Consider the following 25,769-nt stretch of genomic DNA (forward strand, 5'->3'; position numbering starts at 1 on the left):
TAGACCAAAACCAAAAAGGTTCCAAGTGTTGTTCACTAGTGCAAAGTAAATTGCAAGTGCACATGAATTCATATATCCCATGTGGTGCAGTTTGACTCGTGGCGAGGATCAAGGGTAAGAACTGAAGTCTAAAAACCCCTAAATTTGACATCCACAAGTCTAATGATGCCTTCCAAAGCACAGGCAGGAGTTCCTATTCCTTTGGATATAGTCTGTGTGCATTTTCATTGAAATGAATGAAGTCTTCATACATGTAGTGGAGCTCCAGGTGTACAATGGAGTATACTTGGGGCCTGCATTCTGGGTAAAATTATGTCAGCCTAGATAGCTCAGTTGGTTAGAGCATGGTGCTGATAATGCCAAGGTTGCAGGTTTGATTCCCCATATGGGACAACTGCATATTCTGGCATTGCAGGGTATTGGACTAGGTCTGGGTGATCCTTAGGGTCCCTTCCAGTTTTATGTCTAGGATTTTGGTATATGAGGTAGTATTGAACTAAGTTTTACTCACAGTAGACCCACTGAAATTAATGGACCTAAGCTATGCTTCCGATTTGACACACACCACTTCTCTGCTGCCCCTGTGTGTTTCCCATACATCATATAAATATTGGAGACCTCACATTTCTTTTCCCTTTGCGGTCAACCTTCTATGTTGTGGTTCCCCTGTATCGAGATGTCAGATCGGTGACTGCAGAGGCACTTGGAGCATTGCTTGATAGCACTGGATGTCTGAACCACTCATCACTAAAGTTCAATAATTTTAATGGGTGTAAAACTTAGTCAAATAACACCCATTGTCAGAAACCACCTTCCACAGAAGATGAAGGAATATACTGTTTTGGAAAGGACAACTAGTTTTGCCTCGAATAATCCCAGTTTTTTTGTTTTTGTTTTTTTACAGATTAAGATGTTTGGTGAAGCAGCTGGAGAAAGGCGACGTTAATGTGGTCGATTTGAAGAAGAATATTGAATATGCTGCATCTGTCCTGGAGGCTGTATACATTGACGAAACAAGGTAGGTCTACAGAACTTGGGGCAATTGACTGAATCTGGCTGGATATATTTGTCTAGCTCTCCATTCATCCTACCACCTGTCTATTGGAAGAAGGACTTCTCTGAGTTACATCACATCTGCACAAGTCACAACTAAAATAAGATGGTAGTGTAACCCTTAGGCCAGCATCCATTTTGGAGATAATGTGGGTGCGTTGCTTTGAACACTAAAAAGAAGGTCAGTTCTAAATATTTGAATTATTCTTCTGAGTTCAGAATCCAGAATGTCCTTAACCACGTTGAATGGTGCCTTTTTGTGATCTTTATTCTCAGTTCAATAGAATTAGATGTTTTTGGGAGCAGAAGGTGCTCAATGTTGTTCAATTACTCTGACCGTTAGAACTTGTCTCTCAGTACATCTGTGATTAATTAGCTTTCTGTATGGGTACACATGCAGAAAGTCTTTTTTTCCCCCTCATCCCAAGCCTTGTACATACTTGACTTCTATTGAAATGGTTTCACAGCTAATTTCATGCGTCTCATTTTTACGGTTAGAAATAATGTTTAGGGTAGCCATGTCAATGAAACTGTATCTAGTGTAAGACCAATTTCCAGCGTGTTTACCTAAGTTTTACATTTCACAGTCTTGACTTTCTCAACATTTTTGTATTGAATGGAATGTTCTCCCAAGTGTGGCTGCCAAAACATCTTTAGGATCACTTGGATTTGGAGTATGTGTTTGGTCCTATTTCCTTATTAAATTTAAGGTCTGGTGTTTTCATAATTCCAGGAAGCCAACCAACCTTGTTATATAGTAAGTGTGATACGTGTGATTTGTATGACTTTCTTGTTTATTATATGTGCACACTAAGTATGATACATTTGGAGTTAATTAATAAGAGAACAAGAGGAACAACCTGTCTGTGATTTCCTGTAACCTCTGCTGAGAAATGAAAATTAATAGAAAAGGAGTAGATGCCATTATCCAACAATTCTGCATCATACACAGATTTCTGTGCTCTTGTCCAAGTCAAATTTTTGTCATAGCCTATAGTTATTCTGTTTGCACCAGTGTTGTTGTTGTTGCTGTTGTTACATTATGAGTTGGGGGGGTCAGTCTGGACGGACCCTGAGTCCCCTCTTAACCTTCCATCCTGTACCTTCAGTCTACCAGCCTTTCTCAACCTGTGGGTCCCCAGATGTTGGTGAACTACAACTCCCATCACCCCTAGCTAGCAAGGCCAGAGCTCAGGGATGATGGGAGTTGTAGTCCAGCAACATCTGGGGACCCACAGATTGAAAACCGCTGGCTCTAGTCCCATTGTCAAAGTAAGGCTTTAGCTGGCCAGTTAACTGCTCATCAGCATCTCAAAGAATGAGATTAGTGATGGTGCTTTCTAGGAAAGGGAATAAGCTCCCCTCCTTTCCTTCATTGAGCTGCTAGCTGCTATGTAGGAGAACAATAGCCAGAATGGTGCATGAGAGCTGGAAGGAGACAGAGACATGCTCTGTGCTGGATCTAAAGCTGTTGCAAATTGAGGAACAAGACCTTGTGGGGTGTTAATGTCGTGAGCTCCCTTCCCATCCTATGCTATATGTGTAAATAAAACCATATTGACTCTAAAGACACCACAGTTTTCAACTGACCTTCACTCAAAGAAAACTGAACCCTGGAAAAGCACTTAGAACCAAGGGTGTCAACTTGAATAAAATATTGGAGGGGACCATGCATAATCGATCACATGACATGGCACACAAACATCATTTGAATGAGAATTCCCCTCAACTTTGGGGGGCCCTGGCACCCTCAAATATTTGGGGGTGGCAGCAAAGGGACCTCGGTTCCTAAGATTTTGTTCCTGTGCTTGGAAGCCCTGGAGTCTCTCACCCCTCAGAGATTGGAGCTTTGTGTAACATAACTATTGCTATTACTGTTATTTATATTCATATTAGGGACGCGGGTGGCGCTGTGGGTAAAAGCCTCAGCGCCTAGGGCTTGCCGATCGAAAGGTCGGCGGTTCGAATCCCCGCGGCAGGGTGCGCTCCCGCTGCTCGGTCCCAGCGCCTGCCAACCTAGCAGTTCGAAAGCACCCCCGGGTGCAAGTAGATAAATAGGGACCGCTTACCAGCGGGAAGGTAAACGGCGTTCCGTGTGCTGCGCTGGCTCGCCAGATGCAGCTTTGTCACGCTGGCCACGTGACCCGGAAGTGTCTCCGGACAGCGCTGGCCCCCGGCCTCTTGAGTGAGATGGGCGCACAAACCCCAGAGTCTGTCAAGACTGGCCCGTTCGGGCAGGGGTACCTTTACCTTTACCTTTATATTCATATTATTACATCTAGATCTTACCTTTCACTCGAGGAGTTCCAGGTGACATATAAAGCTTGGGCTCTCCCCCTTCCTGTTTATCCCTGTGAGGTAGATTAGGTTGAGACTGTGACAGGCCCAAGGTTATCCTCAACGCCGAGTGAGTATTTGATCCTTGATTTCCCAAATCCTGGCCCATTATTCTAATATACCATACTAACTGTGGGAGGGGCACATGGGGCCGCTCCTCCTTTAGGTGGGCAGAATCAGCTGTAGGGGACATGATCCTGTCACTCTTCTGGCAGGCAGGGTCAACATGAGGTCACAATGGCCAGCCTTTCTTCTTCATCAGCATGGGAGCAACACTGGTTGGCCCCCTCACCCCAACTGATTCAAGCAGCCACCTGTGTGTACTATGTGCCTTTCTCTAAGATACTGCCGCAAGCTGAAAAATGAAGCCATTGCCAAAATAAGTTTCTTACTGTGAGTATATGTGGCGGCATGTTGTAGCTTCGTGACAGAGTAGAGATTTAAACCTGGGTCTCCCAGATCCCAGTTGAGCACTCTGCACAATATAGTTATTTCTAGGCAGAAACTCCAGTGTATGAAATGGCTTCACTGATTCTCCCCGAGAAACATCCATCTTCTAAATATTAAAATACTTCTGAATTTATTTAAGAATCGAAGGAGCATGGAAGAATGACAGATTTCTCACCTCATAGAAACATTCCCTAAGAAATCACTGGCTTTGCAAAGTCACACTCATGCATTTTCTGCTTGGAACAGGGGCCCCACATTGAGCTAAAGTAGATAATTCACGCTGCACTTCTGAAACTTTTAGTCTCAAAGATGTGCTTCCAGATCATGTGGTTCAGAATGTTCAGAATGTACTTTGATTTTAGCAGCTCCCCAGATCTTTTTAATATAGCCGGATATCAAAATGCATCATTCAGACTGGCTTGCAAAGTCCCCACTGTCCCTCCTCTGCTTCTTCATTCTTCTAAAACATCTGCTATATTACCACAAATGGGAACTGTTAAAATATTCCCCAAAATTCAAGGAGAACATTCAAATGAAACATTTTACACAGTTCCGCCAGTCTAGCGCTTCGATGCATTTGGGGAGCACTTGCCTAGGTAAATCCCTGGCCTGTGTCACAAGAGTTAAATTTTCAGGAGTCCCCAGCTAGCAAAATAAGAATGGGTAACAATTGGCTAGTCCAGACCCCATTATGTGTTTAATATGTGTGTTTCCCACTTGCCTAGAAAGTAATAGCTTTTAGTGGAAAAATCAATAAGGCCTGATTGTATTTTTCCTGTTACTGAAGGTTGGGGGAGGCAGCAGATATGAAATGCATTTGATTCAAAGTAATTCCAAACTTAAAGTTTCTTTGATCAGAAACTTTACATTTAAAATTTGAAACTGTAGCATACCCTCCAACATTTCTCTGATGAAAATAGGGACATCCTATTCAATAGTAGTAGTAGTAGTAGTAGCAGTAGTAGTAGTATACTCCACCCATCTGACTGAGTTGCCCCATCCTCTCTGGGTGGCTTCCAACATATATAAAAACATAATAAAACATTAAACATTTTTTTAAAAAAACTTCCTTATACAGGGCTGCCTTCAAATGTCTTCTGAATGTTGTATAGTTACTTATCTCCTTGGCTCAGAGGTCGCATAACTCCATACCCTCCAAGAGTTCTCCAATGAAATTAGGAACATCTCACCACATGCTCCAACATTGCTCTGGTGAAAATAGGGACGTCCTAAGGGAAAGCAGGATATTCTGTTTAGGCAAGCTTTTAATGTTTGGTGCATTACTGTATTTTAATATTTTGTTGGAAGCCGCCCAGAGTGGCTGGGGAAGCCCAGCCAGATGGGTGGGGTATAAATACATTATTATTATTATTATTATTAGATGGCATCTGTAAATCCAGGACTGTCCCTGGAAAATAGGGACACTCAGAGGGTCTGTGCTGTAGCCATCATTTGTATCTTAATGCTTCTGACCAGCTGCATACAAGAAGAACACAGATCTGGAGCTGAGAGTGTTGCTGGCCTGCAGCTGGGGCTGCTAGGCACCTGTATATCCCAAAGTGTGGGATTGTAACACATTCCTGTAAAGAATGAGAAAAGCCTATCTTGAAACCCCCTAAAAGCAGGGGTGGCAAACCTGTGGACCTCCCACAGGTTGCAGGACTCCAACTCCCATCAGCCCCAGCCAGCACAACCCAATGGCCTAAGGTTATGGGTGTTGTAGTCGATCAATCTCCGCAAAAGCCACAGGCTTCCCACTTCCCACTACATTACTGTAGTAAAGAAAAAGCAGTTTGAATTCGTTGTAAACATGCAGCTCCAGATGGCGCTGGAGAGCAAAAAAAAAAAAATTATTTGTGATATTCCATAGCATTTTTTCTCCTTCTGTTATAATCAGTGGCGGAGCTTCATGCTCTAGCACTGGGGGCAGAAAATAGGCGGGGGCGGGGCTGGCGCGCGTCCTGGTGGTGTGGCACACCACCTATGGGGGCAGGGTGCCCAGCACGGGTGGGGGCACAGCCGCGATGGAACCCCACCAGGATCGTGCTGCCAGGGGTGGTGCGCTCCCCCACCCCCCTCTTCCTCCGCCAGTGGTTATAATGATTTAATTTCTGACTTATTTATAGAGCCCCCCCCCGCCCCGGTGTGTAGATCCATACAAAATTGTGTTTATTAGGAGAAATTGACGCTGAAATGCTAAAGAATTTTCACGAAGATGTCCCCCCCCCCCCCGAATTGCTGCAGAAATATAGAAAATGTAGAATTTAAGATTAGAAAAAGGAGAAATCAAGAGAACTGAAATGGACAAATCCTCCATTTAAGAGCCAGCTAGGTTTGGAGTCAGACAAGTCAACTATTGTGGCTCGTTGAGGATATACAGAGATGGGCCAAGATGTTTTGATGCCTGGTGAAGAATTGTGTCCCTAATCATTTGTGTCTACACTGATGCACAACAATTAAATACAGTAATGATATGTTGCCTGCTATTTGCATTTTACCATGTGCCACCTGAGGCCAGCTGCTTCACCAGTCTGCCTCCATGGGCAAGGCCCTGCCATAATTAGCAATAATAGAGGGGTTGCCTGCAGTGTCCGCTGAAGAGAAGGCAGAGGTCTTTTAGTCACTTCCAGCACCTCACAGCATGCATTTGATGTAACTGAATTTCCAGGAAACAAATAACACCTTGGAATTAGATTTTCTCTTAACCTTTCGCTTGAATTACTACTGAGGTCTCATTAGACACAAATTTGTCACAAAGAGAAGAGGAAGATCATAAACAGGGGAAAAAAGAGGAGGATGAAAAAGAAGAAGACGAATAAGCTAAAAGAAGTTCTTCCCCTTTTTTACGCTCAAACATTTCCATGACAGCCTCCGCCAACCAGGTGACCTCCAGATTTTTAGGACTATGGCGAGATCCTCACCATATATTGAAACATTTAAAACACATGACTTCGCTCAAGGAATCTTGGGAACTGCTGTTTCCACCACACAGAGCTACAGTCCACAGCAGTGAAATATACTCCGAGTCGAGAGTGGATTTCATGCTCTTTATTCAGCTCATAGTGTTGAGGAGGAATGAATGTTCCCCCAGAATGTCTGCTTTATATACATTATTTACACAATGGGCCCCATGTGATTGGCTAATTCCAGGATTCTCCTGTAGGCCAATCAGGTTGTGGATTCACTTCCACCTGGAGCTGGATTGGGTGGCTCCTGTGGACCAATCAGACTGCTGCATTCTGGACCCTATTGTTCTAGGACCAATCAGACTGCTGCATTATGGATCCTATTCAACTCAGTACATGACAGCACCCTTAACAAACTGTGATTCCTAGGATTCTTGGGGGTGGAGGGAGTCCCTCCCCCAAGAGTGCCTTAAAGGGTCGCCTTTAAATGTATGGTGTAGGTGAGCACCAAGACCCTCTTAACTCCCTGCCAGTATGGCCATGCTGGCTGAAGTATGGTGAAGTATGTTCCACCACAGGTAGAAAGTCCCACCCCCACCCCAAATATATGGGCAAGATACTTATAAAAGTAGTCCTCAAAAACACAACTGAAGTAGTCTTAATTTGGTTGCGATCCTCTGACCAGTGCCTTAGATTATTTCCTCCTTGCCCGCCTCTTATTTTGTAGCCGATCATTCCATTATCATAACAGCAAAGTCCTTCAAATATTATTTCCCATTTGCTAGCTGAAGTGCTCCTCAGCTGCTGCTTCTCCCAAGCAGAAGTGGGCCTTCGAGAGCAAACAATGTTGGAGAAAGGCAAGGTAATCAGTTCTTCAAGCTGAGAAGAGAGTCAGGGCAGCTCTTCATGCCCACTTCATTATTCATTTCCTGGAGTAGATGATGGAACATCAGCAAAGTATATAATGGAACTGGATATAACAGAATACCAAAGGAAACCGTCTTGAAACCTAAAATGAGTATGCAAGATTATCAACGAAGATTGTAATGTTTGTTGTTTATCGGGCTGAGGATGGTCTCGGGTGCTGATAAAGTTGTATTTGATATTTGGGGATACGCTGCTGATAAGATTTCGATCTTTGTCAGTCAGGTGCTTATATTTTCCATTTAATGATGGTCTAGATCATAATGATGTTGATCTTATTTTATTCTATTAAGCACATTTAAGGCATTCTTAAGTGGGGATGCACTGTTGTGCTGAGGTGTTTCTTGCAGGGTTCCCATAATTGACCAGTCTGGAAGACCAGTCTGGAAGACCAGTCTTCTGAGGAAGGAAGAGACTCCCAAAACCCAGTTAAGGAAGGGGGGTTGTGAGCCCTTAAGACTATTACTGAAAGTTAGGAGTTGGATTTGTTAAAGGGGTGGGTAGAAGCGGCTTAGTCATGCTGGCCACATGACCCGGAAGCTGTACGCTGGCTTCCTCCGCCAATAAAGCGAGATGAGTGCCACAACCCCAGAGTCAGTCACGGCTGGACCTAATGGTCAGGGGTCCCTTTACCTTTACCTTACCTGAAGGAAAGTGCCGCCTCAGAAAGGGAACAAACTAAAAAGCCGAAAAACCTCTGTGAAACGAATTCAGCAAACTAGCTTATTAATTCTGAAATAACCTACGTTTCTCCAGCTGTATTATAATACCTTGTTTTAAAATAAATCTTTATTGTCATTTAAAAGCAAAACAGAAAACTGACCAGTCTGAAAACAGGATATGGGACTAGGTAGGCCTTTGGCCTGATCCACTAGACCTCTTTTTATGTTCTTTTCTGTACCACAATCCAGAATTATGGAATACTGCATTTAACTGCTGCAGGTTGGGTTTAGCTAAGGTTGGGTTGAGCTAAGAGCTTTGAGCGCCTGGTCCATATTTTCCCCCTTCCTATTCTGAAGTCTGCAGATCTTCTATACTGATTCATGCACCCGATATATATTTACAGGAGACTCTTGGATACAGAGGATGAGCTGTCGGATATCCAGTCAGATGCAGTCCCGCTGGAAGTACGGGATTGGTTGGCGTCCACCTTCACGAGGAAAATGGGGATGACCAAAAGAAGGCCAGAGGAGAAACCAAAGTTTCGAAGCATTGTGCATGCTGTACAAGCAGGGATTTTTGTAGAAAGGTGAGTTCTGGCTTTATAAGAACAAGGAGGACTTGGCATAGCTCAGTGGTAGAGCATCTGACTTGAGTATGAAAGACCCCTTTGGCATCTCTGAGCAGACTAGTAAAGTCTTTTCCGAGAAACCCTTAAGAGAGTCTGCCAGCAGACAACACTGAGCTTGACTGATCAGTGGTCTGTCTTATGTTCCTAAACTGTATTAAGCCATACTTTGGCTTACCATGATGTGCAAGCCAGGCCATTGTTAAGCTTGTAGCATCTTACATTTCTTTTCTTCATGGGTGGGTTAGTTCATTTGTTTTAGTCCTCTTTGTAACGATCATTTGAAGACAGGTCTGAAATCTTGCTAAGTGCTAAGACGGAACATTAAAATTCTTTATATAGACTAGAAACTTAATGTTACGCCTTTGCACTTAGTAAGATTTCAGATCTGTCTTCAAAAGTTGTTTCCCATATGCGAAGACCACAGCAGGGTTTGAAGTGTAAGAAAACAGCAGAATATATTAAGAAACATGTTAGAGAGGGTGAAATTAGATAAAACGAAACCTTAAAATGTAATTGTATATAAATTGAGTTATAAACATTGATGTTGGGTGAGTGGGAATTGTTTTGTTGAATAGGAATACAATTGTTCAGTAATAAATGTAACTTATGAAAAAAAATGTTTTGTTTTGTTTTTTTAAAAAAGACAGAACATTAAAATTCTGTTTCACCACACATTGACCAAGAAAGTGTTATCTTAAAAACAGATAAGCATGTGGCACTATTGAAAGGACATTGGCATAAAATGCAGAGATCAGATATAAATATCAACAAATTCTATTGTAAGTTGGCATATGCCTTCCCTTGCTTTCGGGAGCAAACATTTTTGGCTCCCATCTTTCACAAGATTTTAAGGGTCTTTTTATATCGAATTTCAAACTTCAAATTGCAAGGGGAACTTTTCCAGAACTGCTCCCAAAGCATAAACACATCACCATTAGTTTTCAGGTGCTGTTTCATTTACGCTTCTTTTCTTCTAGAATGTATCGAAAGACCTCTAGCATGGTCGGCTTGGCCTATCCAGCTGAAGTGATCTTAGCTTTTAAGGTGAGATCAGTTTGTGGACTTTACTACAAAGTAGGGATTTGGGAGAAGTGCAGTTTCAGAAAGTGCAAATTTGGTCGGTTTGCCTTTAAATGCACGCGTACCAAAACAACCATGTGCCAAAATGCAAACTTCCCCAAATTTTGCAATGCGTTTCTACAGCCAGGTAATATGTACCAAAAAAATATACGAGCACAAACTGTGATTGCAACTGCAGGTGTAAGTGAAAGCAACATAAAAATATTTGCTATAAGAGAAAACGTTGCTTTGGGCAGCGCAAGCAATTTGGCCTTCCTGATTGAATGATCCCGCTCTCCATCCCACACGTGCTGTCAGGAGGTCGTTCTACACTCGAGTAGGACCCTGGCAGAGACACATGCCTGACTGGCATGTTCTCTCCCTCCTGGTCTTTCATTCGGGAGCTTCAAAAGCTTTATCCAGCCCGAACATCACAGCGACCAATGCCAACAGACACCGGCATACTTAGGGATCCACAGACTCTCCGCAGCTTGCGTAACAGACCTCAGCAACTTAATATTTTGGCTAATCTACTTTATTTACATCTAAACACACACGGAGCACTGCAACATGGCTCCCTCTCTCTCTAGCATCAGACAGCAAAGAGGAAAAACAAAGGACAATAGTCCCACTTCACGGAACACAGTAACACAAATATCCTGTCTCCGTCACTTCCCACTCTGTGGAGTCAAAACATACAACCTCATGTGATAGAAAAAAATCCCATGACTGCAATCAAGGAGCAGGAATTCTAACACGTGCTGTTTGGGAAGCCCCATTGCTCAGACAGAAGTCCTTGTGATGGGGCTCGAGGAGCTGGATCCCACCCATATATTCTAGCTACTGGAATATAGTACAACCAGCCCCAGTCCTCCAGGTGTTGTTGCGCTACAGTTTCCCACATTACTGACCAATGGCCATGCTGCCTTGAGCTTGACCCCTTGTTTGAGCGAACCATTTCCTAATCATTTCAGTATGAAATACACACGCAAGGAAATGTTTTTTTTCCGCTTTCACAAAAGGTTTGTGATTGTATGGCTTCTTCCGCTTAGTTGTGATGAAATTTGGGTATTATTGGAATGGTAAGATGTATTTGTTTTGAGAGGTGTTGTTCAAAAAGGTAATTGTTGCTATTGTTTCAGTAACAACAACAACAACAACAACAACTTATTTATACCCCCGCCCATCTGGCTGGGTTTCCCCAGCCACACTGGGCAGCTCCCAGCAGAATATTAAAAACATAATAAAGCATCAAACATTAAAAAGTTCCCTAAACAGGGTTGCCTTCAGATGTCTTCTAAAAGTCAGATAGTTGTTTACAGTGGTGCCCCGCAAGACGAAATTAATTCGTTCCGCAAGTTTTGTCGTCTAGCGAATTTTTCGTCTTGCGAATCACGAAATCCCATAGGAATGCATTGAAAATCAATTAATGCGTTCCTATGGTCAAAAAAAGTCCAAACAAAGCCAAATTTGGTACAACAAGAGTTTATTAACTGCTCTTTAAAGTCACACATACTGTAAAGAGCAGTTCAAAAATTGAAGGGAAAATAAATTAACTTTATAAACAAAACATGTCTTTGTTTTTAGACAAAGGAAACAAAGTCGCGAGACGTTTTCATCTTGCGAAACAAGCCCATAGGGAAATTCGTCTTGCGAGGCAAATCGAAAACGGAAAAACCTTTCGTCTAGCGAGTTTTTTGTCTTGCGAGGCATTCGTCTTGCGAGGTACCACTGTATTTCCTTGACATCTGATGGGAGGGTGTTCCAAAGGGTGGGCACCTCTGCCTGGTTCCCTGGAACCTTACTTCTTGCAGTGAGAGAACTGCCAGAAGACCCTCAGAGCTGCACCTCAGTATCTGGGCTGAACGATGGGGGTGAAGACGCTCCTTCAGGTTTTCTTTTTCAGCAAGGCTACCCCCACCCTGTGATTTCTTCTAACTTGAAGTGGTAGCTTATATGCAGAAAGTGGTAGCTTATATGCAGAAAGGTTTCGAGATGAGGGTGTTTTTCAAATAAACAATCCCAAAATCTATATTATGAGGAATCACAGCCTAGCAAGAATCCTTTGCCACACACATTTTGGTTTTCAGCCCAGAGCAAGTTGGGGACTGCAAGAGACTAAAGACCTGCGGTAAGAACATTTCTGGTGCCAATATGATCCCCTGACAATTATGGGATGTCAGGGAAACAGGTTATTGAGTGCAAATTACTTCATAAACATTGTTGAACACTGAAGATTCGCCATACATTATTCTCAAATGGTGCTTGTTGCTTGAATGAAACAGAGTTTAATTGCTGCCCCTCCCCTGAATTTTCTGTCTCCTATCGGTGGGGAATGTATGCAAATCCTTAATTATCCCCTTTCCCCAAAATTCTCTTACAGGATGTTGATAAATGGTCGTTTGATGTGTTTGCCCTAAATGATGCAAGTGGGGGACACAGCCTGAAATTTATGATGTATGAATTATTTACCAGATATGATCTATTGAACCGTTTCAAGGTAAGAGGCTTTCCCTTAAAGAACTGCCACATCTACCCACACCTAAACATATGCCAGAGAAGGGAAAGCAGGCATATGATTTCTTTACAGAGAACTAGAGAATATTTATTTATTCTTTTCATTACTGGAATGACAAAGGACAAGATGAAATTCAATGGCATGTTAAGTAATTTGAGTAAGATAATTATATTATCATTTCTCTCTCTTTTTCTTTCTTCTTGTCTTTTCACTTCTCTTCTCGTTTTTCTTTTTCGCTTTTTCTTTCTCTCTTCTTCCCTCCTCTAGGGTCTTTTTTATCCTTATTTATGGAGAATCTGAATGGCGTGGTGATTACTTACATCCATATTGTTTTGTTATTGAATATGCAGGCCAAATATATATATATATATATATATATATATATATATATATATATATATATTTGTGTTGATTGCTTTGTTATATACAACTGCTATAAGATACCAGATATGGGAATTATGGCATATTGTTAACTTGCAAAGAAACATTTTGCACATAGACACACCCAAAGGAAGTTATTTCATGTTATTTCTTTCTTTCTTTCTTTATTTGTTGCTAAATACTCTGTGTAAACACTTGTGTATTGTGATTAAATTATCATAAAATTTATATGCCGCTTGATTGTAAAAACAAAAACAAAAAAACCAACAACCTCAAGGTGGTTTACAAAAGGACAAAACAATAAAATCAAGGAAAAAATCACAACCTGTCATCTGTTGTCCGTCTCAGCACAGGAGGATTATGGGTTGTTGCTAAATGTCCTATCTGTAGGTACTGGTTGCATACATGCTGGCTGAAAACTCAGGATGGAAGATGGCATGGCAGAATTTGTTGTTGTTGTTGTTTAGTCGTGACTCTCCGTGACCCCATGGACGAGAGCACGCCAGGCACTCCTGTCTTCCACTGCCTCCCACAATTTGGTCAAACTCATGCTGGTAGCTTCGAGAACACTATCCAACCATCTCGTCCTCTGTCGTCCCCTTCTCCTTGTGCCCTCCATCTTTCCCAACATCAGGGTCTTTTCCAGGGAGTCTTCTCTTCTCATGAGGTGGCCCAAGTATTGGAGCCTCAGCTTCAGGATCTGTCCTTCCAGTGAGCACTCAGGGCTGATTTCCTTCAGAATGGATAGGTTTGACCTTCTTGCAGTCCATGGGACTCTCAAGAGTCTCCATGGCAGAATTAGCACCCTCAAATCTGCTGGTGACCCTGGTGATTATTACTTGTGCTTGCCTCTTGCAGATCCCTGTTCCTAGCCTTATTTTGTTTGGAGAAGCATTGGAAACTGGCTACAGCAAACACCGAAACCCTTACCACAACTTAATCCACGCAGCTGATGTTACCCACACTGTGCATTGCATCATGCTTCTTACGGGGATCATGGTAAGAAATAATGAACTGGTCTGAGCCCAGAGGATCGGGACGTGGTGACATAATGCAACCTATTAGTGAACACTGGCAGGAGACATACTGCAAATATATATATATTTTTTTTGGGGGGGTAGGCAAACCAGAGGCCACAATCCAAAGAACACCTTTAAAGGTAAAGGGACCCCTGACCATTAGGTCCAGTCGTAACCGACTCTGGGGTTGCGGTGCTCATCTCGCTTTACTGGCCAAGGGAGCCGGCGTACAGCTTCCGGGTCATGTGGCCAGCATGACTAAGCCACTTCTGGCGAACCAGAGCAGCACACAGAAACGCCGTTTACCTTCCCGCCGGAGCAGTACCTATTTATCTACTTGCACTTTGACGTGCTTTTGAACTGCTAGGTTGGCAGGAGCAGGGACCGAGGAACGGGAGCTCACCCCGTCGCGGGGATTCGAACCGCCGACCTTCTGATCAGCAAGTCCTAGGCTCTGTGGTTTCACCCACAGCACCTTTAGGGATGCTCAAAGGCAGCCTGCTTCTAGGCACTTTCAGCATTTGACTCAGCATTTGACTAGGACTTTGGAGTCACTAAAATAGAGCTTTTGATGGTAGCTAACTCTCTCATGGTCCATGCATTTTTTTAAAGCTCTCTCTCCACCCAGAGACTAACAGAATGCCAGCCTGAACCTTTTATCCTTGGCTATTTATGAGTATCCGCATAGCAGAAATGAATGAGGAGCAAGATGCTAGGAAAGCTATATGGTGTCTTGAGGTATATGTGGCTTGAGGTTTAAGACAACATGGATAAGTGCAAAGGTTATGGACCACTTCCTGCAACCCTTCTTGCCGTATGGGAGTATGATAGCACAAAGACAGGCTAATCCGGTAGTGGGGAACCTGTGACCCTCCAAATCTTCTTGGACTGCAGCTCCCCTCGGCCCCAACCAGCATAGCCAATGGTCAGGGACTGGGGCAGCCCAAGATGTCTCAGAACCTGAGGCAAAACGCCCCCACGATGGGGGCACCAACTCTGTAAGGAGTCTCCCTCATTGGGTGGAGGTGGAGTTTTCCACAGAGCTTTGCTACCAGTTCCTCTCTGCCCCTAGAGGCCAGGGAGACAAGCTGCAAGGCTGGGTGGCAGAGCCGGGCGATGCCCCTTAAGTGGTGCTGCCTGAAGCAGCCACCTCACCCAATCTCACGGGTGGGTCGGCTCTGTCATGGACAATGGGAGTTGTAGCCCTCAACATCTGGAGGACATCAAGTTCCCCATCCCTGCTCTGTATTAAGAAAGAGTAGGATTCTATAAGACAAAACAACTTAGCCAGAGACGAACTATTTGTACTTCATATGATGGAAGGTTTTGTTGTTGTTGACTAGCACTGGCTCACCGAACTGGAAATATTAGCAATGATCTTTGCAGCTACAATCCATGACTATGAGCACACCGGGACTACGAACAACTTTCACATCCAGACCAGGTAAGCTGGTGGTATAGGAACAAACACCTAAAACTGGGAAGGAGAAAATCTTTGAGCAGGCTTTCAGGCATTGCTTTCCTGCAAGATCTCATGGCAGACTCCCAAGCCGGTATTGTGCATGATACAATGCAGAAATTTCCATCAGTGTGATAATTTCAGTGCTTCCAGAAGGCACGAGGGACAGAAGAGAAGCAAAGTCACGAGTGAAGGGTTCCCAGCCCTCGCTTGAAGCTGGTATTGACACTTTAAAGTTTATTTATATCCCCTCATTTTTGGCAGGAGCTCTGGTGCTAGAGATCATCCAGGCTGGACACTGGTCAAGATCCCAGAGGCTTAGAAGGGGCCCCTCATTGGCTCAACCCAGCAGTGTGTACCTAGGTTATTGGATGTGGCAGTGATATAACACTATGGCACCTGTCAGTCATTTATAAGAGTGCCAAGAAATCAGCCCGCTTCTCCCTAGCAATTCTTTTTTTCATACAGTTGCAGCGAAGACTTGTTGAGCAGGATTCATCTAAACAATCCTGCCAGAGGGAACCATTGCAATGTGTCCTACTAGCAGAATGGGACCCCATCCCCCCTCTCCTTCCCACCTGCTCCCCTCCAAATTGGCTCTTGGGGGTCAGAATAACCAACCCCCCAAACAGTGCATGGTGGGAGGAGAAGGGAGATCTTCCCACCTGGCAAATAGAACTGCTTCCACGGATGGAATGATTGCCTCAATGCTATTTTGAATTCCAGCCATTGTGATTTGATATTCCTATTGCACCGTTTAATGAAGAGATGGAGAACCTCAGGCCTGAGGGTCAAAACTGACCCACCAAGCCTCTCAGGACTCTTCCCCGGGCCAAATCCCTTTGAGTGTTTTTGTCTGACTGGATTGCGTCCTTAAACTCTTGCTTCCCTGGATGGTAGGTAGTGTCAGGGACCATGCTGAAGGGGGCTGCACTGAGGAGGAATGGTGGGAGCCTCCCCCTCCTCCTGATCAGGATCCTGAATCTTTCCAGGAGCAGGAGGACAGTATAGATTGGAACAGTGGTTTGCAGAGGGACATAATTCAGAAGGCAGAAGCTGGGAAATACTAGCTGGGGAACAGCTAGGAGAAGAAGTACTGGGAGAGAGAGAGTTAACAGATTCACTGTCTCTGGAAAGCTTTCATCCGCCCAGTCCAAGGTCAAGAAGAGCTGATAAGGTGGCAGCGCAGAAAGCACAGTGGTTATGAGCTCAGGGTACAAGACGCGGTAGTGACTTGGGTGACTAGGCAGGAAGTGGGTGGAACCCTTAACTGGGAGCACCACCATTCCTTGGAAATGGATTTCTTGTTCTCTCGCTGTGATCATTCAAGTTTCTAACTGGTAGGAAGACTCCTTTTCCTTTGTTCTGCTTATCTACTGCCAGAAGGGGGAGGAAGCCAATTCCCTGAAGCCTGGCAAGTAGAAAGGTCTGCGTGTGAACGTGTGTGAAACAACTGCATCAATTGCTCCTCCCACTTTTGTCTCTGGCCCTGCTCAGCACTGGCATGTGGCCCCTGGAAGTTTGCCTGACAATGAATAGAACCCTTGGACTGTCAAAGGTTTTCCATTCATGATTTAATGATACAATGAAGGGGTGTTTTCTTCTTTGTTCTCCCACAAATTGCTATGACCCCCCGACCGAAAATGAAGACTCGTTTTCCCTCACCCTATCATGCTGCGTGTCCTAGGACACTGCTCTTGCCAGACATGTTACTCAGTTCATAAACTTTACAGACTTAGAATTTGTGTGTTGATTTATTTATCCAGTGTCATATCTGCTCCCATGGCGACAGTGTCAAGCCAAGGCTTGCAAGCTATAACTAAAAATAAATTTTTACCACTCAGTCCAGTAATTCCAAATTTAAACCACTTTTCTATTTTGATCTTAAATTATGGGGCCATTAAAAAAAACAACACTGAATAAAAACTTAGCCCTTCTCATTTCAGATTTCAAAAACAAAGATAAAATTGAGATAGTTCTAGTTTTGAAAGGATTTCACACCCTGATATAACAGAATGGGCTGCAACATGTTGAATTGGAGGTTCCTCAGCACTGTCATAAGGTGTTTTCTTGTGCCTCAGCTGGATGCAGCTCTCCTGACTCACCTGACAGGTAGATAAGCCTGCCAAGGTGTTGTGAACTCAAGCTTAATATCCCACTCTTTGCATCTAGGTCAGATGTTGCCATTTTGTACAACGATCGCTCCGTTCTTGAAAACCATCATGTAAGTGCTGCTTATAAGATTATGCAAGAAGAAGAAATGAACATTCTGGTGAACCTAACCAAAGATGAGTGGAGGTAAGACTTGCTGAGAGTGACACGCATCATAGGCCTGGCTCGTAGTATTCCAGTGACTACAAAAGCTCTTCCAGTTGTTTGCCAGAGTCATATGTCAAAACTTTCTCCAGTGTGAGTGGTCTGTGTCATGTGGATTTTGCCCATTCCAGAGACCCCCGGGTATAAGGGGGTATATAAATTCAATAAATAAAATAGAATAAATAAAAATAACTCTTCGGGGTTTCAGACAGGGAGCCTCTCTCAGCCCTAACCTGGAGAGATCAGGGATTGAACAAGGAAACTTCCATATGCAAGGCAGATGCTCTACCCCCTGATAGCTCTTCCACATCAGCTTTCTGCACAGGATAGGGGTGTTGCTAAGTACTAAGAAGACTCAGGGGTACAGGCTTATGACCCCAATCTGGACAAAGTTTGCATATGCAAAGATATCCCTGAGATAGTCCCAACATTGCCCTTGGCACATGGGTTCTTTTAAAGGCTCACATGTGCAGTTTATTTTCCCTTCCCAAAATGTGGAGAAATAGCCCTCGGAAAACATCCCCACAGGGTAACAAAGTATGCTGCAAAATACCCTTCCTTTCCGGGATGTTATCAGATGGAGATGCTGTCCTATCAGGCATCCTGAGATGGCTGCAAGTCACCACCTGGTAGCTTTTCTGTCACCAAAGTAGTCACCTCCCCCAGGTACTGCACACCACAGCATAAGTGGCACTGTGGTTTAAACCACTTAGCCTCTTGGGCCTGCCGATTTGAAGGTTGGCAGTTCGAGTCCCCATGATGGGGTGAGGTCTCGTTGCTCTTTCCCTGCTCCTGCCAACCTAGCAGTTTGAAAGCACACCAGTGTAAGTAGATAAATAGGTACCACTGTGGCGGGAAGGTCAACGGCATTTCCATATGCTCTGGCTTTCGTCACGGTGTCCTGTTGCGCCAGAAGCAGTTTGGTCATGCTGGTCACATGACCCGGAAAGCTGTTTGCGGGCAAATGCCGTCTCCCTCGACCTGAAAGTGAGATGAGTGCCAACCCCATAGTCACCTTTGACTGGACTTAACCATCCAGGGGTCTCTTAACTTTTTTTTTACTCCTTAGAAAGACCCTCCTGTCCTCCTTCTTTAGGGGAATCCTCCCAAGATCTAGTTGGTTTCTCTTCCCCTTCTGCATTCCCAAGCGAAGGTTCGGTGCTGGTGGTAAAGTCTTAACCTTCTCCACGTTCTGCTGATTGCAGTTATGTGGAAATCAGGCAAAGCATCCCACCCAGAGCCCCAGAACGTAATTACAGTTCATGATTCTGAAATGAGGGATAACAAAACAGCAGGACCGATAGAGTAATAGCAGGGTTGCGTTGTCGTATTTTTTAAGTACCCAACTCCCATCAACTCTCAGGAGGCTGGAGGTTTCCAGATAATAATAATTTGAAGTGCTTTTCTCATTTTTTTTTAAATAATGTATTCATTCTCATCCCAAGAGATAAATTAACCATCGCTTTGCGAGCAAATCATCTCATTAGAGAATAAATACGATTGTAATTTAGTAATGCTGACTGTCTGCAGGGAGCTGCGCACCCTTGTCATCGAGATGGTCTTATCAACTGACATGTCAGGCCACTTCCAGCAGATCAAAACAATGAGGCACAGTCTGCAGCAGACCGAGGGGTAAGTGCCTCCCCCCCGTCTCTCTCCAGTGCTGTGTGTTAACATGCAGTTCCTGTGTGAATGGCAGGGAGGGGGAGACTTGTTGTTGCAGTAAGATAATGTGAGAAAATCTTTGAATGGGCAGGATAGACAAAGCCAAAGCCATGTCCCTGATTCTACATGCGGCCGACATCAGCCATCCATCAAAAATCTGGAAGCTGCATTACCGGTGGACGATGGCACTGATGGAAGAATTTTTTCGACAGGTAATATCCTTCTCCCATGTCCAAACCTGTTCATAAAGATCCCTTATATGTGTTATTGGATTTGGTTGTAATATTCCTTGTTATTTCTACTTTCTACTTGTAAGAAAGGGTGGAGGAAGAATTCGTTTCAGTTCACATTTCAAGGTGAACGGTCAAACCCGGACGCAATAGGAGAACCGAAGCCCAACTATCCTTTGAAATTTGCACGTATCTGAATTTTGCAAATTAGCTCTCCAGCCAAGCTGTGCTTTCAAAAAACACACATCTGTTATGGGAAAGCATGTGTACAGTGGTGAAAACCACACACAAAGCTGGATTCTGTTTGGGGAAACTGTTTGCAAGAATGTGTGTATCAGGCAACATTGTGTACAGAAATGCACGTGTTAGCAGAAATTTGGACAAAACCTAGAATTTTCATGAGAACTTTTAAAAATAAACGAAGAGTTGCAAAACTGACATGGAAATGTAGAGAGCTGAACACAAGATTTGAAAAATGAGAAATGGAAAGAAACTGAGATTGTCCATCTCTAGATGGGAGATGCTGTGGGCGCATCTGAGCGTGCATGGAAATGTTTGTAGCTCATAGGGAGAGAGAAATAAGCAGGCAGTGCTAAAAACCCTCTGTCTGGAAGCAGCCATTTTCTCTATCCTCATTCATCATAAGTACATGTTTAATATACAGTATTTTTCTCTTTTTTTAAAGCCGCACATTGCAAAAATTGGATGTGAAAGGAACACCCCTTGGTTTAGTTAAATAGTTGGGCTTGTGTTCAGATGCACTCCGTAAATTCTTAGTCTTGCTTTCCTTAGTACCTGCAAACTTACACATTTCAATGTGTCACCTTTTCTTATCCCTTCAGGGAGACAAAGAGGCAGAACTGGGGCTACCGTTTTCTCCTCTCTGTGACCGCAAATCCACCATGGTGGCACAGTCCCAAATAGGTAATGCTTGGCTTTTTTATTTTTTACTCTGGAGAAATGATCTCGTAGCGGAAAGGAACAGTGTTGTGACCATCACAAAATAGGAACAACCACCATTCTAAGGCTGGCAAGTCACTAGCTTCTGCTTCCTCCTGCTACCGTGTGTTCATTATGCACACCGTCGCTTATGGAAGAGGACGCTCATAACATCTGGAAGAATAGAAGAGGATCCTTACCTTTCAAGAGCCCAGCACTCTGAGGACAGGCAGAGGTTTGGGGATGGATTGTTGCTGCAGGATGGGAATGATACTATGGCTACGTGAACACCATGCATTTCCCCCAAGGAATCCTGGGAAATGCAGTTTACCCCTCACAGGGCCACAATTCCCAGGATTCTTTGGGGAAAGTCATGAGCTTTAAATGCATAGTGTGTCTGCAGCCGACGAAGAAAGAATCTGTGTGCATGTGTGTGGCCCATGATATAGGAAGATTGCTGAAACTAAGCAGGTCTGCCTCTGGTCAGGTTTTGGATGGGAAACCACATACAGAGTGCTACATATTCAGCCTTGTGTCCCATAACAAAAGGTGGAATATAAATGTTTATTTCAGAGAAGAGAGAATATGTTGATTGTTAGGCACACGACGTCTATTGCCTTTCCCATTGCCTACTGAAGACCTTCCTCTTTCAACAAGCCCTAAGTTGTTTGCCATCCTGGGCTCCATTGGAAAGAAGGGGTAAACTTGTAATAAAAGAGCAAATGAATGGCTGCGGGACCATTGGCTGGGGAAGCAGCATCACCACCTACAGTGAAGGTAGATTTCCCAGTCCCAGTACCAAATAGCTATAGTCCAGCTGGTTCTGGGGGAATCCCAGCAGGTCAACAGGCAACATGTCTCCAGCCCAGGGGCCATTGCACAGGTATGGGTAAAAAGGGCGATTCAGCTTGCACCTTTTAAGTTTGCAGAAGGAGGAGCTGCAGTTTCGTCCTAGCTCATTCTCCTGGCCTCACCTTGTTTGTTGTAGCTGGCTTGTCATGGGTGGTAGTTTGAGGTGCAAGTATCACAGGAACTGGCCGTAGCTCTGAGCCACAGGCACATGGCAGCCGGCTGTGGTGATGCTAGACGGGTCTCCCTGCACACACCTAGATGGATACTTTGCTGTAGCAGGGATGGGGAACTGGTGGCCCTCCAAATGTGGGAAGCTCAACAGCCCTCGATCCTGCACGGCCAATAGCTATGGATGATAGGCATTGGATCCATCAACACCCAGAGGACCACTTCTTCTCTTGAGGGTCTTCAAGTCAGCCAATGTTCTTAGCTAACGCAAGATATGGGCAATACAGATTTTCAGATTCAGTGCCACAACATTCCACGCATTGGTGTCGTTTCTAAGTCTGAGAATGCCCGTTTTCAATAAGGTAATAGGGTACCACTCTCCTTTATGCCCAGAGCATTTATTTAGCATATTGAGACGATGTGAAATCTGTTGCCGTTCCATGTAGTATCGGGTGTTTCTCTCTCTTTTCTCACCTGTTCAGTTCTCAGCGGGGGATAATGCTTTGTTCTCTGCGTAATTTCTTGCCTCGACAAGCATTTTTCAAGAAGACATTGTTCGATACTGACATCTCAGAGCTGTGGGTTGAGTTCTGTCTCCCAGGGATATTGCTTGTTCCATTCACTGATTTGACAGAACGCTGCTAACGCATTGTGAAATAACACTCGCGCAGAATAATAAACAGTAATTTGGAATATCAACTCAGACTCATAAAGACCCTGCTCCAAGCTCGATCCCCTGTAGGCGGAAGTGTAAAAGTTGCAGCACGCAAGGGCCTCTTCTGCCAAAGAGATGAGATGTTTCTGAGCTCCATCTTGGCTCGCACAAGACTGTGCCCAGAAGGGCACACTGGTGCTTGTTTCCATACATGGATTTCCTGTGCTAAATCAAAGGAGGACTCCATGTCGAGAGACAGGATGATGATCTGGCTCAACGACTCTGTCGTAGGCAAGGGAACTTCAGGTTCATATTCCCACCCACACCCCTATGGCAAAGTTCACTTTGTGATTTTGGGCCAGTGGCTCCAGGCAAACCTTCCTCTTAGAAGGCAGTGTTGTTGTTGTTGATGATATATTTATGTACCGTATTTTTCGCGCTATAAGACGCACCAGACCACAAGACGCACCTAGTTTTTGGAGGAGGAAAACAAGAAAAAAAATTCTGAATCTCAGAAGCCAGAACAACAAGAGGGGTCGCTGTGCAGTGAAAGCAACGACCCCTCTTGCTGTTCTGGCTTCTGGGATAGCTGCGCAGCCTGCATTAGCTCCATAAGACGCACAAACATTTCCCCTTACTTTTTAGGAGGGAAAAAGTGAGTCTTATAGAGCAAAAAATATGGTATTTATTTAAAATATTTTTTAACTGTCCTTCATCAGAAGATTCCAGGCAATATACAAAAGTGTGGAAACAATTCATGTAGCATAAATGCAATAGGTTATTGAAGTGTAGGTGGGTTCCCATGAGACAAGACAAGTGATAACAGCAAGAACCTGTATTGAACTAACAGAACTGGACAACAGGGGCAAAGCAACTGCTTATATACATTTCTGAAGGCCTAGGCCACTCCCACTCCCAACATGATTGGCTGTCTAAACTTCCAAGCTGTGAATCATGACTCGGAGTTTAAGGGCCAATGGCAGATGCCCAAATCCTGAAATGTTCTGTGATTGGATATCATGTATCGAATCAGAACACAGGGGCTAAGAATCCTTAGTCCGGACTCAAGCTCAGGCAAACACAGACCACTGAATACATATCACCTACACTCAACTGAGTTCCAGTCAGAGTAGGCCCATCAAAAATACTGGATCGTGGCCATTAGTATTATTATTGTTGCACTCCAATAAACACTTATTTGGGTTTTAGTGCCATGAAACTCAGTGGCACTTCTGAGTAAACGCAGGATTTTGCTACATAAACCCAGGCTGAGTTTCTGGACGTAAGGGTAGGAGGTAAATGTTAACACCTGACATAAAATAAATAGCGATCCTTTTTGCTCAACAATTGGACCATGGGAGTATTTCCTTTTTATTCCAACAACTAGCTGCACAAGTCTAATCATGTCTACTGTGAAGTAAGTCCGATTGAATTCAATGAGGCTTTCTCCTAGGAAAATGAGATTAGGATTCCATCTTAAGGTCGCCTTAAATGAGAGGGTTATAGAATACTGGCTTGACTATAGAACTGAAAGCTGTAAATATTAAATGTCAACCTTTTTTATCCTTGCCTTCACCTTGTGGGCAACATAGGACATGTGTGCTTTGTGTGTGTGTGTGTGTGTTTTTGTGTACTCCTATGGTCTTGCATCTCTAATGCATTAGATTCAGGATGTGATAGCTTTGCAACATTTATTTTATTGCACACCTGTCCCTTGCCAATGTAGGGGTTCAACTGGACCTCATATTGTTTATGTAGTTGCTCTAAATATATATCTGTACAGAGAGCCAGTGGTGCAACATCGTGTCTAAGCCTATCAGGGCCAACGGACATTGTACAAAGTCTGTAGCTTGACTGTGCAATCCAATGTATGCATGTTCAGAAGTAAATCCTGTTGCTTTCAGTGAGAGTTTCTCCTAGGTAACTGCAGGCAGAGAACTGCAGACCGAATCTCACCTCTGTCACGGGTTAACCACGTAGTCTTCAGCAAGCCACTATACCTCAGCCTCGCCCTCTGAAATAAGGAGGGCGTGGGAATACAACTGATCCTGCCTTGCCGTTTACGCCCAAAATACAAGCGTTTTGAACACTCACACACTACACAGATGCTTTCATGTGCAGAGGTTGTGCTGTTACCAAATGCCACATAATGTCCATTGTGCATTTGTGAGAAATTGATCTTTTAGTGTGGCAGCGCATCTGTTAGGCTAGCACACTTGTCCTATACAATTGTAGGCACTTGCTGAAACCGTTATTCCAGCAAGTCTATCCAGTCACATAATTAAGTCATGCATTCTTGTATCTCGATTATGTTTATTTTATCTCTGTGTTGATGGTAATTATTTTACTGTTTTATGTACACTTATTGGATTTTATTTTTAATTAAGCTGTTTATCAAAACTCTTAAATTTGCCTTCAGCAAAGCTCTATTCGCATTTACTTACTAACTACACAGAATGGACAGGCACTCAATATTTTCTTCCGTCTCTCTCTCTTTCTCTCCACACCCCATTCCCAAATTGTCCTGCAGGTTTCATAGATTTCATAGTAAAGCCAACATTTGCTCTTCTTACTGACTCCATGGAGAAAATAGTTTTTCCTCTTATAGAGGAAGCGTCAAAATCTGAAAGCCCTTCCTTCACGACAGCACTAAGGTTTGAGAAGCACCCCCCCCCCATTTATATTATTATTGAAAATCGAAATTACTCTAATATAACATTGCCACCTAGTGGCAAGAGTTGCAACTGTGTTACATGACAGCATATAAAATCCTGTTCAGGAAACGACTGTGTATATGTAAGGCAAAGACATAGCAGAATACAAATCATTATATTTGAAGGAGCTGGTGCTCAAAATATTATTCAGGAAATTTTGTGGAGGGATGATTTGCTTGGAGGTGTGTACATATGATTTCAAGGCTCTTTCCTCTCTGCCCTAAAGCAAATTATGACTTTAGCTTTTAGCCATTAAGCTTGTTATGCTAGCAAAATACAGTACGTTTTTGTTTCATAATAGCTTTGCGGCATCTCACAGTCACAAGATCCAAAGCAGAAATAGGAAGATTCGAGGTCATATAATGTAGGGCATATAAATAAAAACAAACCAGCACCCCTTTTGGCAAGGAACAGAGGTCTACAAGTCAATTCTCCAAGTCCAACTAGTGTCCTTTATTTAATTTAGGCTGCATTCTTATACCGAGTTTCCTGGGAATAGGCTCTATGGGACTCAGTGGGACTTCTAAGCAGGCATAGATAGGATTGTATTGCCATGGCAAATAACAATAGAGTTGCGTTCTGCACATGGGCATAGACTGGAGAGGAACAGGGGGCAGCTGCCCTCCCCTAAATCAAGTAAACAAACAAAAACTCTTAACTATAAAAGTAGAAATTGTAGAAAGATTTTGACGGATTTCTCTGAGCACTTGGGGTCAAAGGAAAGGAATTTAAAACAACTGTTGTTGAGACATTTCATTCTGAATCTGCTAGGCAGAGCCAGACAGAGGAGGATGACAGATGAGTGTCCTCTCCCCTCCCCCCCCAAAAAAAAT

The 25,769-nt window shown here is 43.7% G+C and overlaps 1 protein-coding gene across 1 annotated transcript in view; it reads left to right on the plus strand.

Annotated features, from left to right (window-relative positions):
• Nucleotides 1-25,769, plus strand: part of PDE1A (phosphodiesterase 1A) — a 138,169-nt gene that overhangs the window by 100,720 nt on the left and 11,680 nt on the right. The window contains exons 2-12 of the mRNA XM_082201231.1: nucleotides 905-1,018; nucleotides 8,737-8,919; nucleotides 9,939-10,005; nucleotides 12,404-12,520; nucleotides 13,778-13,918; nucleotides 15,282-15,382; nucleotides 17,570-17,695; nucleotides 19,244-19,345; nucleotides 19,470-19,590; nucleotides 20,451-20,532; nucleotides 24,753-24,876. Of these exons, the coding sequence (XP_082057357.1) occupies nucleotides 905-1,018; nucleotides 8,737-8,919; nucleotides 9,939-10,005; nucleotides 12,404-12,520; nucleotides 13,778-13,918; nucleotides 15,282-15,382; nucleotides 17,570-17,695; nucleotides 19,244-19,345; nucleotides 19,470-19,590; nucleotides 20,451-20,532; nucleotides 24,753-24,876 (1,278 nt within the window). The remainder of the gene's footprint in view (nucleotides 1-904; nucleotides 1,019-8,736; nucleotides 8,920-9,938; nucleotides 10,006-12,403; nucleotides 12,521-13,777; nucleotides 13,919-15,281; nucleotides 15,383-17,569; nucleotides 17,696-19,243; nucleotides 19,346-19,469; nucleotides 19,591-20,450; nucleotides 20,533-24,752; nucleotides 24,877-25,769) is intronic.

Source organism: Podarcis vaucheri (assembly GCF_965113315.1).
Source record: "Podarcis vaucheri genome assembly, chromosome: 1".
Taxonomy (NCBI): Eukaryota; Metazoa; Chordata; class Lepidosauria; order Squamata; family Lacertidae; genus Podarcis; species Podarcis vaucheri.